At 38.8% G+C, this 24,766-nt stretch overlaps 1 protein-coding gene across 4 annotated transcripts in view; it reads right to left on the bottom strand.

Annotated features, from left to right (window-relative positions):
- Positions 1-24,766, bottom strand: part of usp13 (ubiquitin specific peptidase 13) — a 51,995-nt gene that overhangs the window by 3,652 nt on the left and 23,577 nt on the right. For all 4 annotated transcript variants that reach the window (XM_042516409.2, XM_088077723.1, XM_042516415.2 and 1 more), the window contains 9 exons: positions 21,598-21,751; positions 19,966-20,140; positions 19,715-19,803; positions 18,304-18,426; positions 11,880-11,903; positions 11,308-11,451; positions 7,241-7,410; positions 2,300-2,489; positions 141-225 (listed from right to left, as the gene is read on the bottom strand). In XM_042516409.2, coding sequence (XP_042372343.1) covers positions 141-225; positions 2,300-2,489; positions 7,241-7,410; positions 11,308-11,451; positions 11,880-11,903; positions 18,304-18,426; positions 19,715-19,803; positions 19,966-20,140; positions 21,598-21,751 — 1,154 coding nt within the window. The remainder of the gene's footprint in view (positions 1-140; positions 226-2,299; positions 2,490-7,240; positions 7,411-11,307; positions 11,452-11,879; positions 11,904-18,303; positions 18,427-19,714; positions 19,804-19,965; positions 20,141-21,597; positions 21,752-24,766) is intronic.

Below are 24,766 nucleotides of genomic sequence, written 5' to 3'. Positions count from 1 at the left end.
TTTAATTTATTTAGAAAAGCTATTATCTGAGGTGAAAACACATTAAGGCGAGACCTCCCTCATAGTGATTGACAATATGCAGTCAGTTTTGTGTCATAATGAACTGAATGGATATGAAGTAGAAAAACTGTGTAACTCACCTTCCCTCCTTCTTGATGTGACAAATATAATGTCCCGACATTGTGGATGCTCCCATGTGACTGATGAAACCAAAGAGCTCATAACCTGAAAAAGGTACGGAGAATATGGCTTTAGATAACAGCAGTGTTTCACAATTACTAAATGTCTTAAAGCATTGGTTCCCAACTGGTCGGTCCCGGTCCAAAAGTGGGTTGCGGGTCCATTCTGAATGGACCAAAAGTGACTCCAGAACATGCCAAGTGTGTAAAAACAGGGCTTTTATTTTGAAGTGCCTTTTCCTGCTTTTCTTCTACTATTTCTTGTGCCTTTGCAGTGTTTTTATGTCAGTGATCTTGAAGCAAATATATGCACTTTTTGGTTGCAGTACTTTTTAATTACTAAGTGTTAAGATTTTTTTTAAGTTAATTGTTACGTTATTTTTTTATATGTATTTCATTTCATTGTGTTCTAGGGTTTTTTTGTGAAATAAAATTGAATATGGTGATTTATCTTATGTGTGGACCTTGAACTAATGACTAAGGACACAGTTTGGACCCTGTGGCTGCACCAGTTGGGAAGAACTGTCTTAAACCATCTGTTACACAGCCTGTTTAAATTAACAGCCTCGGTAGAGGGACCAACACGTCTTCATCCCAGGTCATCAAAAAATACTGATGCTTTTTTTTTTGTTTCTTCAACGATTTCGACTCCACAGGCACCCTTCAGCATCTCTATGATTCACACCCTTTGACGTCTTTATGTGATGCACAGGCAGGGGTGTCAAAGTAGGGGAAAAGTGGGTAGGATTACCATAAACTGAATAAATATTGTACGTAGCTATCATGATGTCACCCAATGGTTTTTGGACTGCCTTTCTGAAGCTTTTAATTTGGCATGTCAGCCAATGAGCCAGAAGTGACCATATTTGTATGAGAGGCCTGACCTGTGGAAAAGCGAGGGGTGGATATAACTCAGACTGTGGTTACGCCTCACAGGCAACCTGTCACTCAAGCAGCCCCGCCCTCAATCAGCAAAATAAAATTTAAATGAAATGTAAACAGGTGAGTTATTTTAAAAAAAATCCTCTCCCTACATTTGTCATGAATTTTGAGATTAGCGATAGAGACCAAAACCTTTTTTTTTGTATCAGGCCGTAAACATGTTTGTTTCTGCTGTAAAGTTGGACGTTTTAACATTGGGGTCTGTGGGGAACGAATAGTTTATGGAGTCAAATGGTGCTGCCAGCATCTGTATCACACATTGGGGGGGTGTGACAAAGCGCTGGTATTTGACGATATGTGAAAGAGGCTGGAGGGACACGTAACACCAGGGATTCATCAGCATACATACAGTGTGAGTCTTGGCTATAAAGGCTCTTTTAAAGCCTCCACACAAGTGTAACACAGCAGGCAAGAAGGGAAGTCGCTGATGGCAGAAATGCCTCCATGTTATAGGTCAAGCGCAGCATAAAAAAATAAGTGAAAAGATAAAACATACAACTATATTTCTTTAAATAATAGCATATTAACGAATTTAAAAAAACAACAACAAAAAACTCTGTCCCTGCTGCAAGAGCACACTGTTCAGGAAAGGACAGCTCAGAAAATGCTTCTGTGAATACTGAAGAGAATTCATGAAAAATAATGAAAACCAGAACATATCATTTTGTGTGGTAGTTGTTTAAACAACATTGACTGTATGCAGATACATTCTTACACTGTACCCGTGAGGAGTGTTAAGAGTTAAAAGGCTCCTGACTCATGTTTTTGTGCCTAATGTTGGATCTGGCAGAGCAGGTCAGAGCCCAGCAGCGACATCAGTGCACTGTTTCTCAGCGTCAGACATTAATTGGAGCTGATAGTAAACTGGCTTTAATTAGAACATAACATCCAGGTGAAATTAAAATTCGGGAAGTAGAAAAAGCCCTCTGACACTTTTTTTTTTTACTCTGACCCCATTTTAATGTCATTGTAATGCAGGTCTCTATGTTGTTTGATTAATATACTAACATGCTAAATGCCTCTGCTGTATCTCTGCCCCGATTACCGAGCTTGCTCTAAATTTGACTAAATAAATAAATTCTACATCGAAAAAGAACAGTACAGTACCTTTATAAGGATCAATAACAAAAAGTCAAGACAGTCACGATCAGTGAAATCAGTCAAGCAGAGTCACTCACGTCCCGGTCCGTCTTTGACCCGTGGGCCCGACGTGTCTCTGTCTGGGGACAGCGTGGAGTCGCTGTGTGAGTTGGCGTTGGAGAAAGCGTTGTCGTTGGGCTCCGTGTCCGCCATGTCTGAGAGGGCGTCACTCTCCTCCTCCTCTGGGTGGGTGAAAATCCAGTCGAGTGCTCGCTCGAGGTTATTGTTCTGAAAGAAAGTTTGAAGTTCACTGTGCGAGTTCATTTGACTTCAAAACCAAAATGCCTCTAAAAGAACAATTTTTCATATTTTAAACTTTGAATGTGTTTGTTTCTGTAAAGTGATTTCAGCCAGTTAAAGAGGACTTATCATGCTCACGTTCATACTAGTGTTTTGGGTTTCTACTAGAACATGTTTTTTAATGTTCAAAACACTGTTTTGCTCATACTGTCTGTGCTGGAAACCTGTATTCACCCTCTGTCTTAAACACGTCCTTATAGCGCCTGTCTCTTAAAGACGGCCTCCTGATAAAGTCAAGTCTGCTCTGATTGGTCAGAGTCTTCTTATCATGAATAATCAACAGTTTACATCCATGTCTGTGAAAACATGAATGCTTCACATACATTTCCCCCCCGGCAGCGCAGAAGGTCTCTACAGTCAGCAGTTTTAAGGTGGACACCCAAGATTAGTGTCACGAATTAATGATCTGACCAAAGACGATGAGTTATGACGTTGAGTAATGACCAGATAAGTGATTTTGCAGAACAGAATGATGTCACAGTGAAGGTGACCTCTGACCTTTTTGATACAAAATTTCATGACTTTATCATTATATTTTGTTAGATATTAGTGTGAAATTCTGTCATAATTAGTGTATGAATTCTTGAGTTTGGCCAAAAACCTAAAGACCACCGAATTCAGATCAGTTTATTTTTGAGTTCAAGTGGACATCTGTGCCAAATTTAAGGAACGACAAAACATTGCTTTGACACACTGCAGTGATACTTCAAATTAATAACTGTATTATTAATTTATTAACTGTATATCTGTAAATTAGCACCACACCCATATACTGTATACCCTAGTGAAATTTCAGGAAGATATGAAATATTACATACCACTCAAGATTAACTGTACCATTATATACAACAGAAAATACGGAAAAGTATAATAGGTCCCCTTTGAGAGAACTTTTACATTTGCTGTTTTAAACAAGCAGGACATTGCCGTTTTCAAGAAAAATCCTGCCCTACACACAGAAACTGATACATATTATGAGTGAAGCAGCACAATCTTTTACTAAATACTAGTTGTACCAGGAAATATTGGCACATAGAAGACATTTGGCCTACAGGTACAGTGTATATAAGGACAAAATCTAGTCTGAGGAGAAGTTTTCACATGTTATCTTGTTTTCTCTCTCTCATTCCCTAGCTGCTGTGTGTTTAAGTAGCTGCTCAAAAAAACAGTCAATGCTGAGAAAATGAGCAGTCATTTATAAGGGAGGTGGCAGGTATCGTTCCCCCTGAGGATGTTTGCTTTTAATCCAAAATAGAGGTGTGAGTTCCTGCAGAACACCAGTCTTGATTGGCAAATAAAGCTGCCTGCTCTACCAGTCAATGCACTGAGGTTGAAAAAAAAGTTCCTCCTCCTAATTTTGGACTAATAATAAACGGGGCTGTGAGACCCCTCTCTGCGTCACACCTCCATCCACCTCATGAGGAATATGTGTTTCTTTTTTTTTTTCTCACTTCAGCAGCATCATGGATAGCAGGGAGTTTGGTGGTATTTGAGGATGACAAACAAGGAAGGCTGGTGTCTATTTCCGTGCCTTAATAACAGTCTGCTGTGCTATTTTTGCTGAGGGGGCAGTTTGAAATATGAAACATGAAAGGTGAGAATTGGGAGCCATTTCAAAAGGAGGGAGAAAATAGATTCGCTGCAGCTGCATTCCTTTTGATTCACACAAAAAAAAATCAATACTTTTGTACTGTGCATTTAAGATTAATTTGTGAGATGGGTTGATGAAATATCCTCCTCCTAAAGGTTGCATTACTGTCCATATGCTGCTGGGACTATTTGTAAACACCACATAGAGCAGGCGTCTTTAATCACTGACATGTTCGACCTATTAAATTTGTAGTTTGGAATGCAAACAAGTAGGTCAGCCAAGTCTGTTCATGACTGACCGAAGTTAGTTTTCTTCATCTCGCCCTCTCTTTGCCCTCTTTTCAGACAACACCTCACCTCACGCCAACCTCCTGCTTTGTTTCTATTGACAGGATGGTCTTCAGCTGTGTCCAAATCATTCACTAATCCCTCTCAGAGACTGAGAAAAATATTCTGACTCAATTAAGCAGTCCCATCAGTCCCATCCATAAACATGCTTATCGTTGGACCATTATAAAATGTTTTTTTTACAAAAACAGTTTTTTTTAATGTATAAAAATTCAGTTGTCATGAATGTTGAAATTAGCTATAGAGGTCAAAAAAGTTTTTTGTATCAAGCTGTAAACATGTTTATTTCTGCTGTAAAGTTGGGGATTTTAACATGGGTCTATCTGTATTTACTATTTGGAGCCAGCCTCAAGTGGTTTTCCAATAAAAGTCAGATTTTGGCACTTTTCTGGCGCTTGCTACCTACTCAATATCAAAGACCTGGGTCAAGATTCAATATTACTTTATTTGTCCCTGAGGAAATTTGTCTTAGACGTAAAGGCTGTCACACAAAAATACAAACATACATAGTGACCTGACATGCATATATAATGATTTATTTTCAGCTTCAACTTATTCAGCTTGCCACTGCTGGGGTCCTGACAAAAACTAGGAAATATGACCACTTTACTCCAGTTCTAAAGTCTTTACATTGGCTACCTGTCACTCAAAGAACTGATTACCAAATATTGCTGCTTGTCTATAAATCACTCAGCGCCCAAATATATCTCTGACATGCTTGTGACACATGATCCTTCGAGGACCCTCATGACGTCTAGGGCTGGCCTACTGACTGTCCCAACTGTTAGAACAAAACAATGTGAGGCAGCGTGTTGTTATCATGCAGCACAAACCTGGAATAACCTCCCAGATGATGTTAGAAAAGCCCCGACCCTGACCAATTTTACGTCAGCTATAAACATTCCTTTTTTATGCTGCTTATTCCAACCGACGACGACACTTTTGCTATTTTTTAAATGATTTTTAATTTAAAAAATTGTAAATCGTTAAGTTATTATTATTATTTTTTTTTAGCTTTTCTCTTTACTCTTTTGTTGTAAATCTGTATCATTCATTATGTTTTATATACTATTGCTTTTAAGCATAAGACTTTGACAGAAACCACCAACACAAGTTCAGAGGGTGAAGCTAATGCAGCTAGCCACGCTACAACTGCTGCTAACTGAGCAGGCCAAGTTTTTTACACAATATATGTAGTAGGGGTTCCCTGCTCCGTCACGCTTTGAGCTAAGGGGCCGTTGACGTGAAAAAAAAAAAAAAAACCTTAAAAAACATTTAGAAGACCCTTGATTTAGGGAGCTCTATGCAGAGGACTACATGGTGAACTCACAACATATAGTGGAGAGTAGTGAGTGATTTCAGACACTCTTCCTGTCTTTTCTGTGGTGTCACTCGGTCGTTGCGGCGGTAAACTGAGTGGGAGGTTCTTTGTACTCAGATTTTCTCTTTTTTTTTTTTTTTTTTTATCCCATGTAACTCTTAATGTCTCTGTGAGTCAGCGACTGAAGAAGTGAGCGCCTACAGAAGTCGGACTCTCTGGAAGAGGTACTGTTTCCTTTTTCAACTCAGTCATGGTGGCCGCCACTGCACACACAGGCTGCACTTCCCTCCTCTGGTCATTTAAAACAAACCATCCCAAACACAAAACATCACTTTGTGTGCAGCGGAGGGTTTTAGTCACAAGAGAAGATGTTTTAGAGCTGAGGTGCAGCAGCAAATGTAGGAACAATAAACAAGCTACTTATAACAAACATTGAGGCTTATGACTCATTTTAGTTGGCCGGCAGTGGAGCTGCAAAAATGACTCATTTAGTTATCAATTACAAAATTAATCGCAAACTAATTTTGACATTTTATAGACCAGTGGCTCCAGCCTGCTGGGTCACGGTTCAACAGTGGGTCGTGGGTCCGTTCTGAATGGAAATCAGAATGAATTCTCCCTCAGTGACTCTGGGAAAATGCATGAAGTGTTCATCCTATATGATGTGTTAAAGGACCATCAGAAAGCTGAAAATTAAAGAATAATTTCTGTTTTTACAGTTTCTGGCTGTGATAAATGATGTCATTTTGTCAATTTCTATTTTGGCGGGCACGCAGATTTGGAAGGCATGTCTTCTTTAAAAACCAACAAAAAATTAAACAGAAAAACAAAATTGCCATAAATTTTGAGAAAAGGTAAACGCTAAAATATTTTATAAAAAGCAGTACCACGAAAAAAATTTAAAAATCATTGGCAAAAATAAACAGTTTTTAAAAATACAAAGTTTTTAAAAATCACCAGAATTTGAAAGGAAAAAAGGGCTTCAGAGGTCTGGACTATGCCCCAAATGTCGTTAAATCCTAGAAACGCCCCTGGTTTTAACTAATTTTACTTTATTCTTGCATTATGCTTTACTTTATTCTGTTTTAAGCCCAAGTATTATTTACATTAAAAATCAAACTGAATATGTGGTAATGTCACTTATCTGCCGACCTTGAATCTAATGACTAAGGAAAACTCTGGGACCAGTGGCTGGACCAGTTGGGAACAAATGCTAAAGACCGAAGAATTAATCAATAAAATCAAGTAAACGATCGAAAGACAATGATAATAGTAGTTGCAGCCCTTGCTGGCAGAAACACATTATTAGAAGCAAAAAGAAGCCTAGAAAAGAAGTGCTGGTGCCAGCTAATGTAAAAAAAAAAAAGGTTATTATTTTTACAGAGTGGAAACATGAACTGAGTGGGCACACAGGACTAACCGTGGCTTTGAGTGCCTGGATGCTGTGAGCGCGGGGGAAGCCCATTGAAGTGAGGATGGCGATGCTCTCCTCGGGGGGCGAGTTGGCCAGCGGGGTGGCACCCATGGGGCTGTCGCTGGTGGAGGGACCGGGATCCATCATGGAGGGCAGAGTGAGAGGTTCTGCAAAGTCTGAGAGAGGAGAGAGAGAATAATAATGAGATGCTGTGGAGATCTCCATTTAGGTTTAAACAAATCTATGAATATATTTGTGTTGGAGGTCAAAGTCGGCAGATTCTAGACATCTGTTTGCTGTTTTGTTGTGGCAGTTAAAGTTTTCATTTTAACACTGAGAGTGCAGAAGTGCAGTTTCAAGTTATACTGTTGTTTTTATTAAACAAGTAAACACATTTATTTTCATCATTTTCTTGTTTGGGAAGCCCACAAATCAATATCTCTGACTCTAGGTGATCCAGTGAGTATTTCTTTCAGGTCACAAAGTATATGTAAAGGTGAAAGACAGATCGCTAAAAATTCAGCTGTGCAGAACAGTGTGTAATGGAAGAACATTACACGAATTAAAATCAGTTCAGAAAACGTCCTTTATATCCGGAACACTGAAAACTTTTTCTAAATGTTCATGCCTTTGCATGAAACATTCAAAAATACATTTCTTGACATTTCCAAGTGAACTGCAAGACAGATTCAAATGAATGTGAAGTGACCCTCAACCTAGGAACAAGGACACTCCTGCTATAATTACTCGACTGTTGGTCGTAAACAAAGCTTTCATTACCGTCCTTCGCCATTAATGAAAATGCGTACCACTTATCTCCCACTCCTGTCTCTATCTCTGCATCCTTGTCTTGTGTCCTTTCGATTACCCATAATACAGCTGTTTTTATGTGACAGCCAGAAGGCTGTCTAGCAGGCAGAGAAAATAAAGATGTAAGTGAACAGCTCATATTTGCACATTAAAGGACCAGTGTGTGAGATTTAGGGGAGTTTAGTGGCATCGAGCAGTGAGGATCGCAGAAGGCAACCAGCTAAAACTAAGAACTAACTGACTAAGAATTCCTTCAGTGTTCATCGTTCAGGAGGTTTTAAATTGGAGCTAAATCATCCATAAAGGTCTCTTCCTCTCAAAAAAAAAAAAGAAAAGAAAATAAAGAAAGATCAGAACACAAAATAAAGCAGTCTTTTGGGAAAGAATATTTGTTGTATCGAGCTGCTAACTTTGGTGGCTGATGCAAATACAGGAAAATCAATTTGTGCAGAATTTTTATGTTTTTGGCTACTGTAAAAACATGGCAGTGCAACATGGCAGACTCCGTGGACGAGGACCTGCTCTCTATGTAGATATAAACGGCTCATTCTAACACAACAGAAACTATTGTCTTTTTCAGGTTATTATCCACTAAAGTACACATACTTATTGCATTTTTTAGAGAATCTCTAGTCTCCCGTTGCTAAGTGAGCCTTAATTGTATCTCATCCATTTCACTTTCCTGCAAATGGTCATTAGCCAGAAGAAGGCTTGGTAGTGAAGAAGCTCTCAGTCCAAGTCAGGTCAGCCTTGCCCTGATACTGGCTCTCCCCCCTCTCTTTGTCAGGCACTTTCAGTTTCATTTCTCCCCTCTGGTCTGATTTGCCACTTGGCACATGCCATCGGTGGGGATCCTCTCGTGGTCTGCTGTGTTCACTCCAAAACCCATACAACTTTCCCCCATGTTGATAAGTGCTTCTCTATCATAGAAAAGTTGTGCTTCAGCAGAAGGGGTCATGGTGTCGAAAAAAAATACAAAAGTATAGCAAAAAAGTAGCAAGGATTTGAGGAGCTACTGGCTGCTGCATCATACACTGTTCAATATCAGTTTTCCCCAAATTCACTCAAAAATAATTACGATAAATAGCATAAAAATTGAGTCATCTTGTCTGCACAGGGCTTTGGAAATGCACCTCTTATAAAAATGTGCCATTTTTTGACCTTTGTAAGTGCAGCAATTTGAGGTTCAACCTCAGTGAAAAAAAAGATTCAGTGAAAAATTTAGTTGTAAAAAAAGAAAAAAAAGGTTGAAGTGATGTTAATGGGAGAGTGATGGAACCAAACAAATGTGGGGGACAAAGAAGAAGCGGTAAGTTTTGTGCAGCAGGCAGGGAGGGACCGTTTCACTGAGGTTATTGAGCCTGAATGCAGCCCATTTTGCAGATGCATTAGGCCCATTTAAAAACTAACAGGCAGGGAGGCTGCTCTAATTTCTCTCCACTGTAGAGGCTCTTTAAAGCGAACAAGGGAAATAAAAGTGACACGAGTCAATGCCTCAGGGGAGCGTCTCTACTGCTGAGATGCACTACAAGAGACAAAGTCAGCTCCAACAAAGTTTCTGGTGATGATCTCACGTACACATACACGCAGAGACAAACACCTGGAGTACACACAAGAAGTCTGACACTTGCAAAAAACAACTTAACTTTAATGTAAGAACTGGAGATGTGATGTGTCTCTCACTTTGAATTACCTTTGTGCTTAAAGGCCCATACAAATAAACTTGCCTTGGCTTTGCATACTTGCGCAGAAATGTTTTGGCAGGTATGCATAGGCAAAAAAGTGCAACACAAGCTTCACATGTGAGCTGACTGGCTTTCTGAACTAATCAAATTCTTGGCCGACCATTGTACTGCCTTGTGAAGCAGCATCTTAATTTCTTTTCTTGGCTCATCCGCCATATCTTGTGCTCACCTCTTGAAGTCTTTAAACTCAGCTTACTGAGATTGTTGGACAATTGTGTTTCTTTCTACTGCTGTCCTGATTATTGGTCAGCAGTATTTTTGGGTTATTTCTGGCTCCAAAAGAACCAAGATGGCGATGGATGAAATGCTGAACTCCAGGCTTCAAAACAGCATACTAGAAAACAATGGGTGACGTCATGATAGCAACACCCAATTTTTATACAGTCTACGCCTGAAACCAGCAACTGAGAGCCTAAACTCTTAGGGGATATGTTTACTGAGACAAAAACTGACAAAAACGTTAAATAAGAAATAGGGTCATTTTTTTTTCTTTATACAACTTAATTTTGCAAACAATGGGGTTGTGCCTTGCTGGCCATTTGGCGGCTAGATACAGTATATGGCTCCGTTTGGCTTCTGTGTAGGATTACAGAAGTTATATGGTTGAGAACATGTAGTGCAGAAGAAAAGGCTGTGTGACGACGACGTAAAGTGATGAAAATACTCTGAATACAGCATCCACTTACACTGATGTTGATTTTTTTTAAGATGGTCCTTTTTAAAATGACTAAAACACTAAGACACACTAAAAAACACTGAAACATTTTGATATCAACCCCTCTGGACAGCAGTGTAATGATCTGTGTGGTGCAAGCCCCATCTGTTTCTGTAAGCTGGGAGCATGTAATACAATGTAATACAATAACTATACATATGTATCTCATAAAGCCAATCTTCAAAAATCACGTTATTCCACATTGGTTTCACTTTTCAGACCCACAGGCTGAGTCTGCTCCTTTTTACCGTCTATGATTACAACCTTTCTGACACCACTGGCATGTAGGTTTAATGTATTGACCCACAAGAACCAACAACTCTGCTGTCACACTCAGTTGTTGAGGGGAGTGTGCTACCCTGAAAAACCACATAAAATATGGCAGATCTTTCTGAATTATGCTACTAGTGATCATCTTCATCATTATCTTTACTTTTACATACATTACTTTTTACCACCTTTTTAGTGCATTGTGGTGGGCAAAAAAAAAGTTTCTGTCTTTATTTAAGCGATGGACTTTATGTTTCCCACAAAAGACATTATCAGGAAAGCCATCCATCCTCTGAATGCCCAAGGTCTCTAGTTTGTGAAGTTTCATGAGGCTGTGATTATCCTAGAGGTAATTTTTTTTTTTTCATTTTATACAATAAAGTCAAGATTGCATAAAACAGGTTTTTCAGGAAAGCGTTGTTTATGTAGATGTTAACCTTGAGTTGTTATTTCTACAGTAAAAATGATCAACATTTGTGTCTGTTTTTGTCTCTGTGCTAATGTTCAATTAAAATGTAGTGATGTTTCCTTACCAGGCTCCTCCATGTGGGCTATAATCCAGTTGAAGGCCATCTCGGGGCCCATGTTGCCTGTGTAGTAGACTGCCTTCCTGCAGGCCTCCAGCGGAAAGCCCATCTCTGCCAGCTGCATTACTGCCGCCTCGTCTATTTCTGGAGCTGGGGACACGACAAACCGACATCAATAACTAAAAACATAGCAGTTGCTGATTCAACACCACCGGTAACCTCCCAGTTTAAACAACCAAACAGATCTGCGCTGGCTCTCTCACTGGGCCTCATTAAACAAAGAGACCGGAGGAGAATCAGCCCTGGGGACGTTTCTTTATCGAGGGATGATTTATCAAGGAGAGAAATGAGCCTGACTGAAACTAGCAGAGCCACGTGGAGAAGGAAAGTTTGTTTGGAAGTGGTGAGCAGCTGCAGCACCTGCTAAAGTATACATGGTCAGAGGTTCAGCATTCATCATCACTGCTTGGTGCTTATAAATACACTTTGCATAGCTTTAATTTATATAAAAGTTAGATATGCATGTACACAGCACTGAGTAACTGAGATCACTGAGTAAAGGAGAAATGTATACTCACAGTCTGAGGAGCCCATGGAGTTATCTGAAAGAGGAGAAGAAACTTATTTCAGGTGAGGGAGATAACACATTATCACCGACTTTGTGTGTTTTCTTAAATTTGCACAGGGTGTCAACAAGTATTTGAATTTAAATTGAATGCTTTTCAAGCTCATCTCTTACAAAATTTAGGACAAATGATCGTTTTCTTACTAAAGCACTGTAGCTTAAATATGAAGGTAAATAATATATATGTAGACCATGCAGAGTAGGTTTTATGTAAAATAAGTGAGTTGAGTTAATCTACATTTTGCCAACAGGTAATATCAATACTACTACAACTACTACTACTACTACTACTACCACTAATACTACTAACAATAATAATACTAATAATAATAACTTTATTTATGAAGCACATTTAAAAACAGAGTTTACAAATTGCTTTGACAAACAAGGCAAAGCAGAAGCAAGAAGGGTTTCTTGCAGAGGCAACATAGCTATAAGAGCCAAACAATAATGCCAAACTGAGGCCAAATTTTAAATTAGAAATAAACAAGAGATCTGAGGAGAAAACATATTAGAAGTAAGACAGATGGTAATTAGAAATTAAGATAGAAACAATGACAAAACAAAACAAACAAAAAACAACCAACAAATCATACCAATACGAGTAAATACCATTCAAAGAATATAAGCAGTTAATACGGAAATAATGGTAATAATAATAAAATTAAAAACAATCAATATGGAATAAATGCATAAATTAGAAGATGAATTAAAAGACAAACTAAAACAGATGAATTAAAACAGGTAAGTGCAAGTGTAAGTTAAAGAGATAGTGTTCAGATCAGTTGAAGATTTGTAACATCATGTTATATATGGATAAATGAAATTAGATAAAGCATTTTTGACAATTAAGACCTCACTAATTCAAATCTAAGACTATTCAATTAAATCTGAGGCCTAATGTTTATAAAATTGAATTTAAGGTATTTTAAAGCTGCAGACAACCCTGTTGTATAAGGTTTCTTGTACTTATTAGAATATTAATTCATTCAAAGATAAATTAATGACGTTTTTATAATTGTGTCATACAAAGAATATGCCCAGACTGCATGGGCTTAGAAAACACCACAAAATCAAATAAGCCAGGTTCAAAGTGCAGCGCAGACATCTTAAAACAACAAAGACAGTGGAAAAAATCGACTAAAGCATCCTTCATAATCAAATCATCTTTGAGAAGAATAAAATTCAAGAACACTCACAGAGAAATTCAATATGTGGCACTGAAAAGTACAAAAACAATCTCTCTTGCATTTTTTTCTGCCAGGCTTTTGAGACAAAATTGGCTTACTTAAAGGCATTAAAATTTAACAACTATTCCAGTTTTTGCTTATTTGAGCACCAGAATATATCAGAGTTTAGTTGAGCCATTTCATGGAACATTAGCTCTCTTAAGTCATTATAGTTTGTATAGTATGAGAGGAAATGGGAGTCACTTTTCACTTCACACAGCTCGCACAATCTGATTTCCTCCTGAATGTTTCTGAATCACCGTAATGACCGGCCGGAGATTACCATCTCTCAGCTGTGCAACTAAAGATTTTGAATGGAAGGTTTAGATAGGTATGTGGTAAACGCAAGCTTAAGAGACTTCCGGGTTTTGTTCTACTAAATAAAATAAAATAGTAATACCCAACTCATGAACTTTGAAGATTTTACGTGTCCTAAAAAAAGACAACTGCTAAAAAATGGCCAAATGGGACCAAAGAACGTCATCGAGCCGAATATACCTTTACAGCCTCGTAGCAGTGGCCATTCAGCTGCAGTGTAATAAGTTTTGGCCTATCAATACCTTTTGACTTCTGGAAAGTGCATTAAGGCTTCAAAAATCCTTAAAAGGGCAAAGTTAGCTTCCGGGTTGGCCTACGGGGCTGCTATTGTTTAATCATACTGGGCATATGTCTTTACAGACAGGGCTGACTCAAGTAAGGATGGGCTCAAGATGTCAGAAAGCGGTTGTGGCGGGGAACTTGTCACCACCTGCAGTGAGCAGATTGATCGGCTCTAACTGTTCACAACAAGACCTGCAATCACAACTTGAGCATTTCCTGCTCGTATCAAAACACAATAAAAGCCCCGCTGTGCCTCTTTTCAAAATCTTCTTTCGCTATTTTTGTCTTTTTGTCACCAAAACTTTTTCTGACAGTTTTTATTAAGTCAGTTGTAGTTTTAGTTTATCTTGCTTTTCCAATTACTTGTATGCTTCCTCCCTTGCTTTAATATTGTCACAGAATTTAGAAAAACAGATCATTGATCATTTGAAATACCCAGTGGGCATATGAAATTGAAAAATGAGTTTTCCAGTTAAATATTGAAGGATACAATCAGAGTAGCAAAACCAGAAATCAATTACTATATGTTTTTAATTGTTTTTTAATGGAAATGCAAAAAAAAAAAGACAAAAAAAGAAAACATTCTTTTCATTTTCCATTTTGTTAATGATCTGGAATAACTGAGTGAATGGATGATACGCAGACCGATGAGAAATAATGTGGCAACATACAGGAAAACAAATTTGTGTGGTGCTGCGTAATCAATGAGAGGCACTGAAGCCTTTTGGAGGCAAAGGGGTGACCAATGATTAATCACTGCTGATGCCAGCCGGGGGGATAATGGGCCAGTGGTTAATTTGCGACCGACAAAACCGATCATATAAATGTGACATAAATAAATCAGAAGATGCATAGAAAACAGCACCTCATTTCCTCTGACCTCTTTTAATTTCACAATTTAAGCAGCATGATTAACACACAGCTGGTCTTTGTTTCAAAGCTCTGCTGGGAGTCAACATGGGACAAAACAGAGATTAAAATTACTCCACCACCTTAAAATTACATTGAGAAAACATTTATGCATCGATTTCACGGTGGCCCTCTAAGATAGCTGCACAGCTTGCTGCTGTCAGGCGTAGATATGCAATGCTGCCCGAACAAGGTAGTAACAGTTCAAAGAAATGACATTTTAATGTGCAAAACTGAAGAATTTTAAGTAGATACTGCACTCTTTCAAGAAGTCAATTTCATGTGTTTGGAGGTCTGAGATAGCAGGTACAGCAGATTACGTTCAGTGCTGAAATATTAAGGCAGACATGTTCAGACCTCAGTTTTGTCCTCTGAGTTTTCTGTCCTAAGAAACATCCAGCTAAAAGACTCTGTAAAAACCCCTCCTGAGTCTATCAATGTGTGAAGCACAGCAAAGGCTGCTTGCAGATGTTACTGCGTCTCTGCACCGGACCCCTTTTTGTGTTTGGAGCTTGAGACGACGCAGAACACTTTGTGCTTCATGCCTGCTAAAATATTTAGGAGGACACTGATAACTTGATGTAGCTGAACTTTGCAAACAACGGGGGGGGGGGGTAGAGGAATGAGAATTACAATCACAGAGGACACAAACTCAAAAAGGGATAATGTAGTCTTGGCTTCTAGGGGGAGAGGTTATTATAGTTAACTAAAACTAAACTAAAAACCAAAATGCTGAAATGAACTGAAATAAAAACTAGGCTTTGGGGAAAAAAAAGTAAACTAATAAAAACAATACTTTGTGCTTACAAAACTAACTAAAATAAATAAAATGCACAGGAAATGTCTTCTTTACAAATTTGCCAACACAGCAAGCATTAGGAGGCATTGGTGCATGTGTTTACTGGGACTGGGATGTCGACATGACTGTGAGTCAACTACCTTCACAAAGTGTTGTGTTTGTTATGTAATGTTTAATTTAATTTGTATTAGTTTTTCTTTTTCCTGTTATCTATTTTTACTTGATTGTGTATCCATGTTTTTATTTGAACTTTTTTTTTTTAACATTTATTATTATTATACTTTTTAATTTATAACTATTATTATTATTATTTATTATCTTTCTTCCCACTTTGATAAATGTCTTCCCACTTTGATAAGTGGCTTATATGCACAGTATGTACATTGTTTCTATCTGCAGGTGAGCTAATGCAGGTGCGGGATCACAGAGATATATGGAGATGCTGGGAACCTGCTGTGCAAATGTATCTTGTTATCATTATTGTTGTTATTATCTTTTTTTCTGAATAATTTGTTATTTAATATACTTTTACCATTTTGTCATCTGGCATCATATGTACAAGTTTATTTGTCATGGTTTAGGCTGCTGTAGACACTGTTTTTTTCTCATGGAAATAAAAAAGCATGACTAAAAAAAGAGTTTGTATTGCAATACCTATTCTGAAATTTTAACATCTTGCTCCTGACGAATACACTTATATTATAATAAAAACTGGAATTAAAAAAAAATATCTTTATTTCATCAATTTATCCTAAAAAATTATGCAAAATTTTGTCATTATCAGTACATGAATTTGGAAATTCCCTCAAGGTGTTCTTGAGATTCTGCGTTCATAAGAACAAAATGAAAGCAGGGCCACAGCAAACTTGACTTTTGATCACCAAAATTGATTGTCTTGATTGCTGAGTCCAGGCTGCCTCCAGCCACAGCTATCACCAGCAGAGAGGCAGAAAAACTAAAAATAATACTGAAACTAATAAAAGCTTAACTAAAACAAAACATGTTTAAAAATAAACTAAAATTAGCAAATCCACTCTGGAAACTAAGTGAAACTACTAAATTGATTTTAAAAACAAAATTTTAAAATAAACTGTTAGAAAAGAGGCACGCAAAAGGCTCAAAGACATTGTAAGTTGGGCTGGAAATTTGTCCAAGCAAACGGTCTGACACAACAAAATCTCAAGAAAAGTAACAACAATACTGTTTGTGCTTTAAAACACACGGCTGGCTTCTGGCAGGTTGTTCCCAGAGCTCAGGGATGTGCATTACAAGGGGATCTTAAAAAATCATTATAACTTATTAGGCTTAGCCACACTGTGAACACAACAACTTTTCAGTAATTGATTGAGCAAGCCTTTCCCGTGGGATTCCACTCAATATGCCCTTAAGAGAAAACTTGGGTGGCTTTGAGCAGAACATCATATTAGAGACAATTTCACGGATCATTTGTCTCTGTCACAAAAATACCCCGCACCTCCTGAAAAGGATGTCAGGTAGCAGCTTAGGAACAACACACATCCGAGGTAGTTCTCAAAGCAACACTGTGTTAGTTTATTGGGAACAATCTGCTACCGTTTTATGCATTTAAAGTGTTTTTAATATTCTGTACACTCATGTATATAATTAGAGTGGACAACATATGTTCGGCTATCTGGTTAAAAAACAACAAACAGGTGCTCGGAGAAAACAGTGCCCTTTACAATCAATAAAAGGACTGTGAAATTGTACGTGAAGGGCCAAAAATGCCTCCAGCAGTTAAGAACGCTGTTTTATTTATTCATTTTCCCCTAAGTAGTCATGCGTGAATGCAAATATAGGACGATGTAGGTGAGTCATGGCAGCTCATGGCCATGGGATCCTTCTCTGTGAATTCTGGGTTAGAAAAATGGAGCAATGTCTGATCGGAAAACAGCAGAATATATCTGAGGCAGCACCAAATGTTGGCACCAATGTTTATTTGTGAATATGCTGACGAGGTGAATGCAGAATGAAATGTCAGATTAAAGCTGCGGTAGGCAGTTTTTTTGTGTCATTGGGAAAAGATTTCATAATAACCTTTCGGCATTTTGTGATTCTACTGGTCTGAGAGGAAACTACACTTCTGCACACAGCCTGATCCCATTCCTAGCTCGTCAAATAGTGCCACTCTTTCAGTGCTTCTGCAGTAAGTGCACAACACCAAAAGGCACCTTTCATGTGCGCATGGAAGGCCATGGGACTGCGTCGTGTTTTTACACGCCAGCGGATGGCTGGATGGCACCTGTCGCATCTCCACGATATGTACATGGGCGGTGTCACACAAGATGGAACCTGTAACGTGCGCAAATATGTAAGGGTGGCATCAGGTTGTAACGCTGTCAGTAATAACGTAATATAAAGAGAGCGAGGCTGCTCATAGTTCAGACAGGAGGAGAGGGGGATGAGTCCGACAAACTCAGACTTTGTTGCAGGAGTCCGATGTTCGCTTCCTCTTTGAATGTGGTGTTTTTTCCTACACCTTACCATGTGCAGCATGTACAGCAGGAGACCACACTTCAAAATAAAATGTGCCTGTGCTGAAAATTCACAGTGTATTTTCATTCAGAAGGGATCCATGGCCCACTTTTGGATCGCTACCCACCAGTTTGCTTTACATTATCGGACTTGTAATCACAGTGCTTTGCCTTGTTTAACAGTAACACAAAAGAAAGTGTCAAACTGTATTGACATACCTCTCAATACATACAACTGTATCTGTACGGACACACACACACACACACACACACACACACACACACACACACACACACACACACACACGCAACCATTTCTACTCTTGGCTTAAAATGGATGTTCTGTACCTCTGGTGTCTTCAGGCAGCACGATGGGAGGCATGAGGTCAGGCAGCTCCTCTTCACTCGCCTGCAGCCCTGAAGCCCGCAGCCGGCTCAGATCCAGAAAGTCTGGAACATCTATGGCCAAGTCTGTGCAGAATTAAGCAAATATAAAACTTTACTGAGCAATGCATTGACATTAATGGGGATCACTGTATGTCTCCTGAAGCTGTGTTTGCAGTTAAGTCCATAGACTTAAAATAGGAGTCCAAATCTTTTTGGTCTTTGTAAGTCTTAAGACACACATTTATACACTGCTCTTGTATCCATGTTATTGGAGTTTTGATGCATGATTTTGATTCCTGATATATATATCTTTTAAGTTTAGGTGGTGCCATGAAATCATAATAAGTACAGGGTCCCCGCACATTTCCAGGGACATTTCAGAACTTTTCCATGACTTTTCAAGAAACCAAAAATTAGCTGTTTTTTGAGGTTCTTTGCTTTTCCTACTGGCCCTGCATTTTTCAAACATATCAGATTGAAACTCTTTTTAAAAATAATTGCAGCTAACTGGCTGAGACTTGGAAAAAACATGTGATGGTACACAAAATTTCACTCACACAGTAACATTAAATTGACAGCTCCAGAAAATACATTTGCTCTTTTATCACATAAACATTATCAAAAGGAAAATTACTGTGACAATTTATTACACAAAGCAAAAATCCAAAACTTTCAGTGGTTTTTACTAGTTCCATAACTTTTCCAGGCCTGAAAAAAGCGTCTGTGACTTTTCCAGGTTTTTCATGATAATGGGAACCTTGTAAGAGAACAAGAGAAGAACTCTGTTGTTACTGTTAAGAGGAGTTAAACAGAGTCCTTGTTGCAGTTATTCAAGTCGCTGCAAGCTTTCTGTGACTGTGGGTCACATAAAATGCCCAAATATAATACTGAAGATCATGATCTATAAATAGCAGTTTAAACAACTGACCTGTCATATGGCTCTATCCCACGAGTGAAAACTGCACTGAGTAGAAAACTTTTAAACCTTGATGCTGCTGACAAAGGGACAAGGGCACATTGAGTTTTTAGGGAATTAAGATGCTAAATGACAAGTCAATTGAATTTGGGAAATTTGGTATTCAGATGACTCTTAAACTCAAGTGGCTCTTTACAGATATGGACAGGATTAAAGATGGGACAGTTTGTGTCCAGAAGTGCAGGTGAGGCCACTCGTGAGTTTACATAAATGTACAGTTTCACCCTCTGTTGTACATGCCTTTGAACTGCTGTTTGATGGTGCCCTCTGCTGGACATTTACAGCACTACAAATACTACAAAACATCTGAACTACAACTTTGGTGGAGGCCAGTAAAAAAAAAAAAAAAAAAAAAACCCATTTCAAATCCCAAGATAAGGGGCGACAGATAATTACCTAGCTTCTTCGGCACCCAGTCAACCCCGAATGTGAACTTCTTGATCTGCACAATCAGATACTCTGGGAAGGAGGCGAAACGGGAAGTTCTGCAGAGGAAAATAACAATTTGTTAAAGCAAAATTTTAAGGAGCATTGAATTAAAATTTTATAAAGATAATTGGTTTTAATTAAAAGATGTGAGGAGATGAAAAAACACTGAGATGTAGAGTGTTCACTCTCGGCCCAAGAACAGGTGGCCCTTTGCTTACTTGACTCCGGCTGACTTGGCTTGCAGTGCAGAGCTCCAGAAGTCCGGGACGTTCTCCGGCTCTGTGAAGGCCTGCAGGCAGGCGGTGAAGGGGATCCTTGCTCTGACCGGCTCAGGAGGAGCCCGCATGTTCTCCTCAGCATCCCTCCGCTTGGCCTCATATGCCAGAAGCTCCTCTGGTAGAATGACAACACACATTTTGAGCTATGCAAATAAGAGAGAGACTTTCAAAATACTTTGTGGGGTGCCTGGTGGCTCAGTGGATAGAGCCACACCCCATATACAGGGGATTGTATCCTTGCTGAAGTGGCCCTAGGTTCAAGTCCGGTCTTGACCCTTTGTTGCCCTCTCTCTCTCCCTCTTTCAAGCTCAAACTGTCATGTCCATTAAAGGCAATAAAAGCCCAAACATTAATCTTTAAATAAATAAATAAATAAAAAAACACTTGGTGAGGTTTTAGTCACACACTTTTTTACTTTTTTACAAATAACAAGAATCTCCCAGAATCACTATTTGCAAGACTACAGCTAGATTCCTTTTGAGATTATTTTCTATCTTGCTCCTCGCGGGAAATATCATGCAAAACTCTCTTTAAGAAATATGACATAAACAATTCCTCAAGAGACACAATAAAATGCATTATTTGTCGACAGTATTCTTATCAGCCCTGCATCAATATAATCCATAGAGATTAAGTGTATTTGCGTACAAACTTTACATTTTGGATTTTGTCGCCACCACTTGCTACCAGCCTCTGTTGATTCACTGCACTATTTTAAAGTGGAAGACAGTGAGAATAAGAGACAAACTGTTTCAAAAATTATGATTTCTCACTAAAATAAGTGCTGATTGGTGGATCAGATAAATGCTGAAATTATTACGGACTCTTGTTGATTCCACAATTCAAACAGTTTCTTCTGCTTTTCCACAGTAAGAGAACCGAGATTTGTAAAAACTCAGTGATTAAATTTGGACACCGGAAATTTTATTGCAACAGTAAAATCGCTTGAGAAGTCATTTGGTGCATGTCCAACATACATGTTAACATCTGCAAAACTCCATAACATTTAGTATTTTTAAGTTCAATTTCAAGTAAAAACACTACAAGTTGCATTTTTACCCTTTGAAACCTGGAGCAGCATCACTTTTCTTGTGCTGCTTTCAGACGCCTTTCACAAGTATTTAAACTTTTGAACCCTGAGCAAATAATTTGTCGCTAATTCTTAGGGGGTGATTTCATCTTTCATCACATAATGCCAGTTTTCTCAGGTTTCACGGGGTTAATAGCACTAAATGATTTAATGTAGTCCAGGTGACTGCTGATAAGACTGACAGCCTTTACTTTGGTCAGCATCAACATCATCATCTTTACCAGGGCTGTGTTTGTTTATATTAACCATACAAGACCTTAAGTAGTCTCTTTTAGAGACAAACACGTTCTTCCTCATTCTAAATCACGCCGCTCCCAGTCTGGCCCGCCAGGACCTTCTGTGGGCTTTCAGAAAGCAACCTGCTGATGCTCCCAGCAGCTGGTGCCACCTGAGCTCAGCCTTGTGCCAGCTGTGCCGACCAGAGGCAGCTGGAGCTTTCTGCTGCAGCACAGCATTGTGTTTGTATATGGGGACACCTTTACCTCGATTGGTGGCCGCCTCAATGGGAGCTGGCAGCTGGATGCAGTAGTCCACCCGCTGAGTGTAACGAACCCGACGCGTCTGGCAGCACTGAACTCGGTCCTCCACCAGGAAGCGGAAGGCGTCACTTGGATTCTCCGAGCCTGCGCTGTTCCTCTGTTAGACAATGTAAAGGGTGGATCAGAGGGTGAAACTGAATATCAACAACAAAAGGCAATCAAAAAACATCAGGCAATGAGATTAGGCACATAAAAAATGAAAAACATGAGTCTGACATGCTGGAGATAATGTGTCTCAGTGGAAGCGAACCATTGTCATATATTTTGGGATTATGCCAAACTGAATTTGTACTGAAAGGGCTTTCAAAAAATCTTAAGAACAGTGTTCAAACATGCCTGAACATGGAGACTATTTTTCTGGGTCATGTTGTGTTTTAGAGGAGAAGCCCTTTTGCTGGCGAATAAAAATAATAAATAAATAAATAAATAGTGGTTAAACCCAGTACCACCTACTTTGTTAGATTGCTACAGAATAATTTTGGAAATATTGAAATGGAAAAACTGACCTTATCTCCCAGGATCCAAAAAAGTAAATTCTATTAATTACGATTGTTATTATTTCCATTTTTTTTTAAAATATTGCAGTCACATTACATTACATTGAAGGTTATCCACAGAAAATTATTGCAACGGTTTCATTATACACAATAAGTCCATCACTTCTCCAGCACTGAAAAATGTGCTTGTGAAATTCCATGACCTTTCACAAACTTTTAATGTTCTTTACCAATTTCTTACCTTTTTCAGGTGATTGTGAACCATAATGACTTTTCCAGGTTTTCTGTGACCGTGGGAACCTGTTCATCAATTAATTTGTGTTTCATATTAACTAGATGAAATCCTTTTGGCAGTTAAGCTGCCATGTGTCCCATCTGTCCCTGACACTGTAATGGTATTGTTTGGTATGCTGTGCTAATGCAGCAATAATCTCATATTAACTTCATTATCCTGTGGCAGTTTAGTGCACTGTGGTCCAAAATCGTTTACAAATACTTTTTAGAGTAGGCCTGAATATTTTAATTTCTATATTTAAAACAGAAGTATTGTTAATTAAAGTACTGTATGTCTACGTAAGAGCTGTGCAGAAGCTTCACATGAACCATGAACATGTTAAGCTTCTGTGACACATGACAGCCTGAGGTCTGAAATGCAACTCTATCTATAAATCTATTCTGTGCTGTGGTCTATTACAGTCTCCTGGCATGACTTCAACCCAACTGCTGTTTGACCTACATCTCTTAATACAGTCATTCATAATGTAGGTGTGACATGTTAATTTAGGAACCGCCTCATCCACCCGTAATCTCCATAACTGAGATTGTTACATCTTTTCAGAATCACAGGCACATTAATCACCAACACTGAGCGGCTTTGAGTCTCCTCATTGCTCCTGAACAGCAGGGGTCACTGAAGTTTACACTGTTTATTTGAAGACTGTGATGAAGGACGGCATCGCGACTTGACGCACCAGTTTGCACTGCAGCCTCTCTGCAACCCAGCCCGTCTATTCTCAGAGGCTACAGAAATACACAAGTTATAATTTTACTCAGGGGCAAGTATGAAGGGCTGACACAGATGGAGGAAAATGTTGCTGATGGTGGAGGCTTTAGTCACATTATCTATGTCTGGATACCTAAATCTGGGTCCGGTTTACAGACAGCTGTAGAGGCAAGTGAGTGGCTTTAAAGAGATAACTTTTTTTTTTTAAACATTTAATTTTGAATTTAATGTTGATTGCAGAATGTAATGGCTACAAAACAATGACAAAATTGCATTAAAATTGGTTTGCTATTAGCCTAACTTAAACTATGCAATTCTGCCTCCCTCCCCAGTATGATCTCCAGGGAAAAAACTGTGCTGTGCTGTTTGTTTTTCCAAGGTCAGCGATAGCTATCGCAGCAAAGGAGTCATTTTGGAGTAAACAAGTTATTTTGCAGTTGTCATCACGGTTCACAATAGTAGTGAAAAACGCCAAGGGTGGAAAGTATTGTAACTGTGGAAATTCTGAATAGCTAAAGACAAAGAGCCCCGTTAAAGGAGACTGCAATTATTATATTTGCCATTAATGTTGGCAAAATGATGTGAAAAGCTGCCACATAGCTAAAATCTTGCAACCATCTTGCATAAAACCCCTACCCTGCAATTTGAACATATATTTTAGCAAAACTATTTCTCAACGCAATTGAATGTAGGTGATCTGCGATGAATGGCGTCCATAGCAACATTCAAAATCAAGTAACGCTGTTTCAGAATATCGATTTCTTTCATTTTAAACAAATAAAATCTATCTAAAATAATTACAAAATTATTGTACCTCTTCATGAACATGTTTTTCTTCTCTTTTCAATGTTGTGTGTTGATGATGTTATTTAGTGCCGCTTGTCTGTGGATAGTTTCAAAGCTCTAGAAGGAAGGAAGGAAAATGGAAAGCCATCCCTCTAGTCTTCATAACAGTGACGTCAACAATAATACCACTTGGAGACACTAGGTGGGGGTAGAACTGAAAAGCGGAAAACTTATCGCTTTTCCATTAAAGGAGCGGATGACGGTCTTTTTTGATTAAATCGAGTCCAAGCACTACAAGATTTGTTAGATTTCTACAGGTAATGGGTCAAATAGGAGGTATGTTGTTGATCCTCACACCATGTGTGGAGAAGGTGTCGGGGTCCAAGTCAGGGCATGTATCATGGCTGAGGCAGAATAGGAAGCATTATCTGTCCTCCCTGTGTAACAGATAGCACTGAGCTATATATATCCTGGTCGAGAAAGACACGTCAGAGCACCCCAAGTGTACGTACCAACCAAGGAGACAGTGTGCTGTGTTTAGTTAAAAACAGACCCTCCCCTCCCAGTCAACTGCCTGTCCATGTGTGTTAGGGGTCACGCGTAACCCAGCCGTAAATGTAAAATTGTGATGATTTCTCAATGAGGAAACTTAATTGGGAGTTTCAGTTTTGTGAGAGGCAGCATGCCATTCTGTTGTGTGTTTGGAGCACTAACTGGAATTAACTATCAAGAACATTCGCATGTAACCGGACGCTCTAACACACATAATGTTTGTATTTAATTCCAAAATTTGACATATCTATCTAATATCCATCCATTCATATCC

Source organism: Plectropomus leopardus, chromosome 5 (assembly GCF_026936395.1).
Source record: "Plectropomus leopardus strain MGB_pleo_1.0 chromosome 5, ASM2693639v1, whole genome shotgun sequence".
Taxonomy (NCBI): domain Eukaryota; kingdom Metazoa; phylum Chordata; class Actinopteri; order Perciformes; family Serranidae; genus Plectropomus; species Plectropomus leopardus.
This window is presented reverse-complemented; position numbering and strand designations above follow the sequence as displayed.